Source organism: Microcaecilia unicolor, chromosome 2, assembly GCF_901765095.1.
Source record: "Microcaecilia unicolor chromosome 2, aMicUni1.1, whole genome shotgun sequence".
Taxonomy (NCBI): Eukaryota; Metazoa; Chordata; class Amphibia; order Gymnophiona; family Siphonopidae; genus Microcaecilia; species Microcaecilia unicolor.
In genome coordinates this window covers 364486737-364499201 of record NC_044032.1, presented here as the reverse complement: position 1 = coordinate 364499201, position 12465 = coordinate 364486737, and the positions used below count along the sequence as shown (strand labels likewise).

Below are 12465 nucleotides of genomic sequence, written 5' to 3'. Positions count from 1 at the left end.
AGCCTGGGATGTCTACCTGCTTGTTTCAAGGAGTCTTCATTACTTCAGTTTTGAAGGATATAATTAACCGTCTCCCATCTTTTTCCAAGCTAAAATCATTGAGAAAGAGCTAGGATATGAGATTGGAGAGTTGGATCCTGCTTAGGTGGATTTTTGGCTGTTTAGGTTGCTGTGATGGGCATCGTATTATTTTGATTAAAGGATGAGTCAGTCTTGTAAATTAGGTTAGATTTATCTTATGCATTTCTGTTGGCTGTTTTTGGTATCTTGATAGATGTTTGACATTGAGAATATCAGGTATTACTCTCTGTTGGATTATATCTTTTTCTTACATGTAGGAGATTTAAGGTAATGGCAGACTCTCAAGTCCCAAAGGGCTGTTATTACTCCTCTTGTTAATGTTTTTTAAAATTGTTAAATTGCATTATCCAAGACTTGGCTTTAGTTGCTGCCCCCAATACTATTGATATACAGTTGATGGTTCCTGAGGGACAAAATGTTTGTCTTCTTGAGATCAGCTGGTTGTCAACATCCAGAAACCTCAGGCGCTCTGTATAGGTAAGCTGGAGTGGCACACAATGCAAGGGAGATCTGTAATTGAGGGTAAGGTGATTCCCTTTGATGTGATTTGGAGATAGTTAAATGCTGAAGGGTTCATAGAGCCACGGATTCTATTTATTTAGCAGATTTGATATACTGCCTTTCTGTGGTACAGCTAAAGCAGTTTACATTTATTTATATGCAGGTAGGAATTGAGCCCAGTTCCCTAGGCTCTCAGCCCACTGCAGTAACCATTAGGCTGTTCCTCCACTCCTGGATCTGGATTTAGCTCATGGCTTTTTCAGTAGTAGCTGAAGATGTTATGTAGGTATTTCTCTGTCCCCGGTGGGCTTACAATATAAGTTTGTACTTGAGGCACAATAGAGGTTAAGTGACTTGACCAAGATCACAAGGAGCATCAATGGGATTTGAACCCTGGGTTTCATCCCCACTGCTCTAACTATTAGGCTACTTCTCTATTCCTGTGGTACTGTACTGTAGTGCTTATAAAAACTGCTGTCCATTTGGTTATACATGCTTTGCTTATTAGGATTCTGCATTTGCTGTAATGCTCTTATATTGGGCATTCTGGGAAGAACCTGGAAAAAGCTTCAAATCCAGAATATCGTGGTGTGGTTAGTCACAGAAAACGAGGGAAGTATGCACCTTCAACTCTCCAAGTTACATTGGATAATTTTACAAACTACCAGGCTTCCATATTTAACAAATGGATTATGATGGTATCTTCCAGCTAGGGATTTACAGTCTAGCTCTGGTTGGTTGCTGGTGAGTTATATGGAAATGTGTTTGAGAACTAGAGCATTTTCCATTTTAGTGCTAGACCTTTAAATAATCTCTCCCAAGGTATTGTCTCCAAATGGATTTCTTATGTGCATATCATGACCAAAATGAACCTTACTCGTATGCCAGGGTATGCTTCAGATAACTTAATCTGATTCGTCACTAATGCTTACCTCAGCATTTGCATTCTGCCAATGAGAGCCACCTCCTGGAGTTCATATGGTGGGAATGTGCACTGGCAAGACGTACTTGGAAATTTTTCAATCAGGTCAGTGGCACCCAAACCAGTTGGAACAATTTCTGACACCTTTTCTTACTTAGCCTGACTGCGTTTGCATTTCTCCCCTGGTGAAATGTGTCAGGAAAACCAACATCCCAGTGTTTAGGAAAAAAAAAGTTGAGCCCTTTTGGTTCTTTGAAACTAGGGTTAAGGTTTGAGTATTTTGTCTGAGGTTAGGGTTGCCTTTAGCAGTTAGACTGATCTGATTTATATTGTCATGTCTGTTTTATATTGTTCACACACTTCAATGGCCTTGTGCCAGTATAGAATATTTTATAGAGTAATTGTTTTGAATGTGACAGGACGTGTCTAAGAGCTCCTAAAGTCTGAGAACTAGGCACGCTGTTTCTAGAAGCTTCATCTGAAATGTCTCTGCAAAAGAGTCTTCCATCCCTATCTATGAGGCTTTGTACTCTTACTATGCTACTGCTGAAAATACTTTCTGCTTGTCTCAGGCTTTCTTGAAATATGATAGTTTTTGCCTTACCTCTACTGGGAGGCTGTTCTATAGATTCACAACATTTCCTACTCCTTAGTTTACAAGTTTTTATTCTATATGTAAGTGGTCTTTGCTATTGGGGCCCTTGAGATCCAAATGAGCTGTAGGAGAAATTCCAATATCTTCCCATGAGGCCTACAAACATTGCCTACCAGCACGAATCAATGATAACCATCACTTCCAGCCCACTTTGAACTTTTGGGTGGGGGTATGCGCATGGAGATTAGATTTGGACATGCCCTTCTCTTCTTCTATTGAGAAATGCCTTGTCCTTCAAGCAAGCAGCTCTTCCCCTGACCAGCCACTTCCCTATTTCTATCACAAGCTTGGGTAGAGAGGCAGAAAGTAGCAAACAAAATGACAGTGAAGGCTACCATAAGCCCCTGGGCCTTGCATTAGAGAACACTGCAAGACTGATGATGTCTTTTTCTGTTATTTTCATCCCACTGGAAAAAGTTTGCTTCTTTTGTGTTATTTCTACCTTTTAATTATTACCATTTCTTGATATATCACCATAGACACTCAGGAGTGAGTATCATAGCTATTTACAAAATAAAATACTAAATAGCCTGAAACCGGCATAGTTGTGGAGGGAAAAAGGTATTGCTGATGTTCTAATACAGGAAGGATGGAAAAGCAAATGGGTTTGCAATAGATGATCTAAGATTCAGGAAAATTACTTCAAGTCTTCAAACTCTTTTTGAATTACCTAAAGATGGTTCCCTTCAAAGAAGACGTGGGAAAGAGTTCCATAAGTAAAGCCCAAGATAAGAAAAGGCCGAGTCTCTGGAAACATCAAGATGTAGTCTCGAAGGGGATGATAGTATCAGCAAAGCTGCTTGAGATGATAGTATAGAGTGAGTGGGCAGGTAGGCAGTTTTTCTGTGTGGTAGCCCTTAATGAACTACTATCGATATTTTAAATTGTGTTCATGCAGTTATTGGAAGCCCATATTCCTGACTCAGAAGTGGTGAGACTTGATCATATCTACTAGCATTATGAATTAATATTACTAGGATTGTAGGCATTTAAAGAAGCTGTATGGAAGACCATTGTATAACGTAGTACAGCAATTGATCCAGAAACATAGCTAGTGTAGAAATCAGTGTTTTAAGATTGGGCACATTGAGAAATGGTTTGAGAGACCGAATCCTATCTAATGCAAAAAAAATGACGAGCATACAACATTATTTATCTAAGCTTGAAAAGAAAGATCACAATTGAATATGAACCCCAAGATATGTACTGTCTTTTGAAATGATACAATAGTGTTCTTAATAAACTCGATTGGAATAATTGTAGAACGTGGCTCTGGAAAATGGATCACCTCACATTTGTTGATGTTCAAAAAGAGGTATTTGTCATATCTTTCCTTTCCTCCAGAGCAGTGTTCTTCTTTTCATGGTCTGGTGGTCAGTGGTGGTCCGCATTAACACAATTAACTCTTTGCTGTCAATATATACTTCTCCCCACTGTCTCCAGATAGTGCTCTGTTTTCCCTCAGGGTTGTGTGGCTCTTAGTGATTTCAGACAATGCAGTGTATAATCTCCCATGCTATTCTGAGACTGTACAAACAGTAATGGCCAGATACTTGGAAAATATCACCTTGATACTGCCAAAAAAGAATTTCCCAATGCTCAGAGCTAATGGTATACAAATTTTATGTATGCTGTTAGCTCTGAGCATTGAGAAGTAAGGAGGGGAGGACGTGCCCTGCATATGCGCATAGGACCTGCATGTCTGCGTTCACGTTCTCCACTGGGCAGAAGGAAAAGATACAAAAACAAGGTAATTCTTCCTACCTCTGGTGTCAGCAGTTCAGGGCAGGGAGAGGGAAAGGCTCAGTAGCCCCACAGACAGAACCAAGCTAAATCTAGACTGAAAGCCCACCTCTTTAACATTGCTTTTGACTCGTAACCACTTGTAACCACTCGCCTCCACCTACCCTCCTCTCCTCCTTCCTGTACACATTAACTGATTTGATTTGCTTACTTTATTTTTTGTCTATTAGATTGTAAGCTCTTTGAGCAGGGACTGTCTTCTATGTTTGTGCAGCGCTGCGTATGCCTTGTAGCGCTATAGAAATGCTAAATAGTAGTAGTAACCAAGCTGCTTAAACATGTACTGCTATATGAACTGGATCTCGCATGTTTGTGAGCACTACATTAGAGGAAAGGTAGTAACGGGAGTGCTTCTGAAATCCTATAGCAGCCGTCTCCTGATAGGGCTAAACATTCCTTCAACAGCACGGCCAAACTGGCTCTCGTGCTTCAATACAATGGTCTCAGTCTGGTAACTTTTAGCCTCTTAGATTTCCAGTCTAGTCTGCTTTCCCTCCTGCCCTAATTCCAGCTCCAAACTGGCATAGGGTTTAAGGCAGTAGGGCGCCATTGTTCAGCATGCTGTTTTTCTGAGCATGGGGCGGGAATGGAAAAGAACGCATCAATATGCACTAGCATGCTACTTCTATTGATTAGCTGCGCACTCATTTGTTCCTGTACTCCAGGCCTCTGAGCGTTAAGCGCAGGTAAATGCGGGTGCTAGTCTGTAGTGCTCGCGTTTACCTCCGAGCATATGATGCTGGATGCAAATACAACAGCTTTCCCAGAGGTAATTCCTGTGGCAACACTCTGGGAAAGGATGGGGATATAACAAACTGCAGGTGGGGGAAGATCACCTTGAAGAGATTGGGGACTAAATTTGAACCTGATGGGAATTAGGGTAGGGGAGTGTGTGTATTGGGGGGGGGGAAAGTTTTAAGAGAAATGTAGGTTAAACAAGATGGGCAGAGAGAGAGCGCCGAAGAATCAAACCTAATTTAATTTACACATTTTGGGCTAGATTCTATATATGGTGCCTGAAAATTCCGCTCGAAAACAAAATACACCTATGCGTATTCTGTAAAGTATTCTATAACCATGCACGTAGATTTTAGAAATGCCCATCCATGGCCACGCCTCCTTTTCAACTATGTGACTTAGAATTTACACACACCTCATTATAGAATACACTTAGCGAGTTGTGCACGTAAATCTTAATGCCAATTAGTGCTGATAATTGCTTGTTAACATCCAATTAACAACATTGATTAGCCAGTTAAACACACGCATTGTTATAGGATACACCTCGATTTCCGCGTGGAAATTAAGGCACGATATATCCCATGATTTCTGTGGATGTGCCTAGGCACCAAGGTCTCTGGGCATTATGTGCTTTAGCCAGCACAGGTCCTGGCCCTCATTACTGAAATCTTTTTGCCAGTATGTCCCTTGCTTTAAAAATAGTGACGGTCACTGCTCTAGAGTCTGAGCGCAGAAAGCTTCTGTGATTTTGCTCAAGGTAGCATAAGGTTTTGTGCCTAGAGCCCAGTACGCTAATCCTTTCTTCTGTTTATGTAGGGCTGTTAGAAGGAAGGAAGGGAGGACAGGAAATGCACACAGCTGAGTTTATCCTGCCGTCCCAGACTTGGGATGTACGGGGAATTCCATTCTGGTAGTAAATTACAGATGGTGAGCTCAGAAACCAGAGAGGGAAATGGGAGATAGAAACTACTGTGCTTAGTATTTTGTTTTATAAGTTATTAGCAAGGTAGCTTCTCATGACTGTGTATAGGACATTTGTAATATGAAATGCTGCTGTATTAGCAAGAGCATTTAAGTGGCAGTACTAGACTGTTTGTTTTGTTTTTTTGGTGATGTGCCAGATACCTTTGACTGGAAGGGGGGAACCTCTCTAAATGCCTGATTTGTGCCAGGTGGTGCTTGCACGTTACTCTCAGGGGCAATGTTTCCAAATTAGTTGGTTTTGTGCATACCATAATAGTCATGAACCTGTCTCCTAAGCCAAGGTATGTGGAGTAAGATCTCAATTTCTGATTTACTGCTAGTACTCACCATTGTGCCAGATAGGTTTTTTTTTTTTTCTGAAGCTCATATGATATAGTATGTATACATAACTCTGTGATTGGAAATTGCTTTTAAGGAAGCCTATGGCACCCAATACAATGGGAACTATTTCTGTATCCATCTGCCAAATTTCTTGGTCCTTGACTGCATTGCTTAGTACGTAAGGATCTTCTCTCTCTCTCCACACAATGAACAGAATAATCACACTTCTATTAGCAGTGCCATTCTCGTTTTTCTCCTTTATCACTGTGTCCAGTTTTCTTACACCAAGCTTTTTATTGGTTGGAACAAGAATGTCCCAAGTGATCACAACCTCTTGTTGATCTATAGCTGTCTTAGAGTTAAGGTCCAAGTGCTTTTCTAGCTCCACAATGCTGTAATGTTTGCACAGTTTCCAGTGGACGAGACATGCCACCTTATTGTTCCTTTCTGTATAGAAGTGATCTCATCAGAACTTTGCAGCTAAGTCTTTGTTTCCAGCAATTTTGTTATAGAATCTACGTATGTCTCTCTTACAGTTGTGAACCATCTTGTTCATAATTCACTGTCTTGGGCAGCAACTATTGGTCTTTCATCCTTTGATTGAAACTTATCTTAATAATTCATGTGTCTAGTTTTGATTAGGATATGGTTCCTGAAGTAATATATTTCCCAGTGTGTTTGTGCCTTTGCCACTTGTTTTTCCTTGTTGCTGATCTAATTCTGTAAAGATTTCACAGATGTGGTTGCTGCCTTCCCTACATGTATTGGTAGATTCCCATTCATTCCTTCCTTCCTTCCATAAAAATGGTTGCCCCAAGTTTAAGGATGGAGATGGATCTTGGACATTTACCTTCATATTTCAGTACATTTTACATGTTTAGGTCTGGAGGCTTATTATAGGCGCAGTTATAGGAATTTGTATGCTCGGCATACATTGATGGGTGTGGAGAAGTTACCTCATGGGTGTGGAGAAGTTTTCTTGTTTGTACATCTAATTTTTAAGTATATTTTTGAGGCTAATCTATGGTCCAAAGCTGTAGGAAAATACTGGAATTGCAAGCCGATAAATGGCTTGTATCTTTCTTATCCCTTGTTTTCAAAGCACTTTTCGATATTTAATCACTGTAATAATTTTTAACTGATCTTTTCTCTCAATATCTCTATTTGTACACACGAAAATGGGCACCTTATAAAGAATCTGGAGGGTAGAGGGCATTTCTACAATAGAGCGCCTCAATTTAGGGGCCTTGATAACCTAGGTGAGAGCCTATGGACACTTGTGTCCTGTCTACATTTAAGATGCCCTTTATGCAGTGCTATCCTTAGAGAATTTAAAAAATAAGTAAAAAAAAAATTAGCACTGAAGAACTGCAGTGATCTCAGACTACAGTTGATCACATCCATCAGCCTCTCTAGTTTTGCTGTTAGCTGTCCCAATCTTCTCTGGCTCAACAAGACTGAGCTGCAGAATAAATGGATGGGTCGTACAGCATAGCCAGCCTGGCTTTGGGTTTCAGTGATAGAAGCCAAGCTTTGGTATGGCTCTCTCACTTCCATGGCCAATTTCTTGTTTTTTTTTAAAGGGTGTTATTATTTTAGGGCAAGTACTAGGTAAAACCTCCTTTGGAAAAGGGAACATTACAAAATAATTTGAAAAATGGATTAAGATCCAGGCCCTTGTGTACAGTCATGCGCAAATGCTTTACTGGAAATAGAGCATTTAGTAGTTCCCTTATAATCTCTTGAGTCCATGCAGCTGCAGTCTCCTGTTTTCTACAGCTGTCCAGAAGAGATTAATTCTTAAATAACCCCATATCCTGTTGATAAGAGATTTATGAAGGGAAATTGAAACCACAGGTATAAAATTGAAGTCATGGAACATATGCCACTATATTAAGGGTGCTGTACCTCCTTCACTGGAACATTTTTGGGCTGGAGAGAACTACTATTTTATTTCACCACATACATTGGGCTTGGGGGGGGGAGCAACACATTCTTCCCTTCTCCTCTCCCCCCTCCCAAAGTGTGTGCTAAACATACCTTTGCTGGCGGGGATGCTTAGGCCCTGCCAGCCAAATAAATACAGGTGCCCAAGCAACTCCCCTCCTCCTCGCACTGCTTCCTTAACGCAAGAGGTCGACGGCGTGCCTTCAGCCGCCCAACACTGGGACTTCTTGCATATGCTCTGAGCATTTGCGAGAAGTCCCAGTGTCGGTGGCTGAAGGCCATGCTGATTCTGCATTAAGGAAGCAGCACAAGGAAGAGTGGAGCGGTGAACTGTATTTATTTGACTGGTGGGAGGAGCCTGGTCACTGATGGCCTCAATGATGTTTTATACCTCCTTCACACCAAAGCTTCATAACCATCATTTCTAGCTTCACTCCTTAAGAAACTGACTCCTACTTTTTGTACCACAAATGTTACCATTGTCTACTATTTTACTTCTTCCAGTACTTTTCATTGGAAGACTGACACATCTCCCTCATTCTTTCACCATGAGCCTGATATACCAATAGACACAAAAATTGGTAAAAAGTCCTATGATGCTTCTTTTTGTTGATCTTAAAGTGTTGTTGACATGTATGCTTAATTTTCCGGAAACACAATAGAGGCAGATGATCTGCGATGCAAACACAGCAGACCAACAAATGTAGCAAGTAATAGCAAGGACTTTAATTGAACCAAATAATTATTTATTTATTTTTGCCTGACGTGATCACGTTTCATAAGAAGACTGCGTCAGAGGGAAAACTGTAGGGCAAAACAAAATTATAATCGTATACTAGCAATCAAAAATAATAAACATAAATTAAAGCATAGAATAAATTCCATTAAAAATCACATAAGAACTATACATATCTATATAAAGCATGCAAAGATGTAAATACACAAGATAAATTATATGAAAATCATATAATCATGCAAGTATGTATATGACATGCAGAGGAGATGAGATGAGGCAGATAATAACATAGAGATGTTGAGAAACTTTATACAATGACTGAAACGTGACAAGTGGGCAAAATATTTCATCAAAGTGTAAAAAAGTGAAATGTGTTGGACAGTTCAAGCATCTCAAACTAATGCAGACAGGATTACAGATTAATAGCAGGACATACCTAGAGAGGTAACACCACAAGCACACTTCTCTCTAGAGTTAACAGGATGAATTCTAAAACCATTATCAAATCAATTCCAGTGAGCATCAGAAAAAGATCTCAACAGTTTTAAATAGAAGCTATCAAAAAAGCTACTCACAGCCTTACAGCAAACCTTCCAGAGTTCAAACCAAACTTTGGGGCTCCTTTACAAAGCCACACTAGCGATTCCAGTGCAGCAAACGTGATGAGCCCATTCAGTTCCTATGGGCTTCATCGCATTTGCTGCGCCAGAATCATTAGTGTGGCTTTCGTAATAACAGCCCTTGGTTCTAGAGGTTTATACCTGCTGGGCAGGTTAAAGATCATAAATCTCTTTAAGATTGAAACAACACAAATACCCCCCAAAAACATACAACGCTTGTACTCCCCAAGCATGAACTGAGCATGCTCCAGGAGTGCCAGCATTGGCGGCTGGAGGCATCCCACTGCTTCCTTGCCTCTAAGGCAGCAGGGAAGGGGGGGCGCTTTGGCAGTGGATTTCTTTGATTGGTGGGCTTCGGCATCCCCCCAGCAAAGTTATGTTGTCTAATGTGTGGGGGGTGGGGAGATAGAGTAAATGCGTGCCTGCCCAGTCCATCGTGTGTCCCCCCCTCCCCCCCCCCCCCAAAATGACTGCTGGCTATGCCCGCACTTTATCGCAATTAAAATTTTAATGAAATGTAGCCCTAGTTTTAATTATTTTATATGTATATTATTACTTTTTAATTGAATGTTAGTATATGATTATAATTTTGTTGTTTTGCCTCTGACGCAGCCTTCTGGCGAAACGTGGCATATCAGGCATAGTGATTATTTGGTTGAATTAAAAGTCCTTGCTATTACTTTCTATATTTGCTGGTCTGCTGTTTGTTCTGCTGTGCTTAATATTCCTTCAAATGTTATTGTTAGAACCAAAGCACCAAGTGACACTACCTGAGGTTTAAAATCTGGAAGGTTGGACTAATGGTCACCTGATTTGAACTACAAGTTTGCAAAAATCCTGGGACACAAATTTGCCTGTCCTATACCAGTGACTTTCGTGTTACCCTGAGAAAGTCACTAATTTTATGTGCCCCAGTTTCCTGGACTGAAACAGCATTTCCTCTTTGGAAACTTGCAGGCACTCAGCCAGAACTGTGCAGCACAGCCCTGTAGCTTAGAAGTTGCCTAACAATAAAAGTATACCTAGTGCAACTGTTAATTCCCCTGCATCAGTAAAAACAATCTGACACATCTCCATGTTTTGTTGTGTGTGTCTTTTTTTTTTTTTTGTTTTACAGCATTTGTAGGTAGAAATGTTATTCTTACCAGTGGCTGTATCATTGGGGCCTGTTGCAGCATAAACACTTGTGAGGTGATCCCCGAGAACACAGTTATATATGGAGCTGAATGCCTTCGCAGGGTCCAGACAGAGCGTCCACAGGTGAGCACACCCTCAGTTTTTATTTATTTGTAGTTACAATACTTTAATATAAGTGATTAGCAGTCCGGTACTTGATGCACCTCCAGCCTGTCAAGGTTTTGATATATTGACAGTGAGTGTACATGAGGAAGATTATGTATGCAGGTCTCTTGTATAAATTATTGTGGATATCCCTAAAAAAACTAGGCTGGCTAAATGTGTTTTGAAGGACCAGTTTGGGAATTAGTGCTACAGCAGTATATTGGTGATACTAAAACCTTAAAAGCAGGTCTGTTTTTCAGAATATTGTGATGTAGTAGTTGGGTTAGTGTGTATGGTTTCTCTGCCACCAGCAAGTCGAGCTTTGACCTAAGTGGAGCAATTGTTAGGCTGCATGAGGAGCTAGAACCATGGTACATGGAAGCCCGTACTGCCAGCACTACTACTACTAATCACTTCTATAGCGCTACAAGGCATACACACTCATTAAGGAACTAGAACCACAGCCCAAGGCAGTCCCACAGAAGAGCTGGAACCACAGCCTGGAGGAATCCATCTGCTACCAGGTTGTACGAAGGAACTGGAGCTGCAGGAGTATGGCGGGAGAGACTAGGAAAAGCTTACAGCGAAGAAAGAGAAAAGGAAAATGTGAAAAGAAAAACCCAATGAGCAAAGAGGAATGGAAAAATAAATTTAAAAACTTCTAAAAGAAAAAAAAGGTATGTTATATGGGGGAATGGCTTCTACATAACAAGAGATCAGTATTCAGTAACCTGCTGAATGGTGCAATATCCATGTAAACTTACCTGTAGGAAAACAAAATATTGAAAAGTGGGACTAGTTATTCACATAGCATGTGTACAATCTCGCTCAGCCTCAATGAATGTCTACAGTGGGGGAAATAAGTATTTGATCCCTTGCTGATTTTGTAAGTTTGCCCACTGACAAAGACATGAGCAGCCCATAATTGAAGGGTAGGTTATTGGTAACAGTGAGAGATAGCACATCACAAATTAAAACCGGAAAATCACATTGTGGAAAGTATATGAATTTATTTGCATTCTGCAGAGGGAAATAAGTATTTAATCCCTCTGGCAAACAAGACCTAATACTTGGTGGCAAAACCCTTGTTGGCAAGCACAGCGGTCAGACGTCTTCTGTAGTTGATGATGAGGTTTGCACACATGTCAGGAGGAATTTTGGTCCACTCCTCTTTGCAGATCATCTCTAAATCATTAAGAGTTCTGGGCTTTCGCTTGGCAACTCGCAGCTTCAGCTCCCTCCATAAGTTTTCAATGGATTAAGGTCTGGTGACTGGCTAGGCCACTCCATGACCCTAATGTGCTTCTTCCTGAGCCACTCCTTTGTTGCCTTGGCTGTATGTTTTGGGTCATTGTCGTGCTGGAAGACCCAGCCACGACCCATTTTTAAGGCCCTGGCGGAGGGAAGGAGGTTGTCACTCAGAATTGTACGGTACATGGCCCCATCCATTCTCCCATTGATGCGGTGAAGTAGTCCTGTGCCCTTAGCAGAGAAACACCCCCAAAACATAACATTTCCACCTCCATGCTTGACAGTGGGGACGGTGTTCTTTGGGTCATAGGCAGCATTTCTCTTCCTCCAAACACGGCGAGTTGAGTTCATGCCAAAGAGCTCAATTTTTGTCTCATCTGACCACAGCACCTTCTCCCAATCACTCTCGGCATCATCCAGGTGTTCACTGGCAAACTTCAGACGGGCCGTCACATGTGCCTTCCGGAGCAGGGGGACCTTGCGGGCACTGCAGGATTGCAATCCGTTATGTCGTAATGTGTTACCAATGGTTTTCGTGGTGACAGTGGTCCCAGCTGCCTTGAGATCATTGACAAGTTCCCCCCTTGTAGTTGTAGGCTGATTTCTAACCTTCCTCATGATC

The 12465-nt window shown here is 41.2% G+C and overlaps 1 protein-coding gene across 1 annotated transcript in view; it reads left to right on the top strand.

Moving 5' to 3' along the window:
• The window catches only part of DCTN6 (dynactin subunit 6), a 129741-nt gene that overhangs the window by 30767 nt on the left and 86509 nt on the right, over nucleotides 1-12465 (top strand). Inside the window, exon 6 of the mRNA XM_030194525.1 lies at nucleotides 10429-10571. Within this exon, the coding sequence (XP_030050385.1) occupies nucleotides 10429-10571 (143 nt within the window). The remainder of the gene's footprint in view (nucleotides 1-10428; nucleotides 10572-12465) is intronic.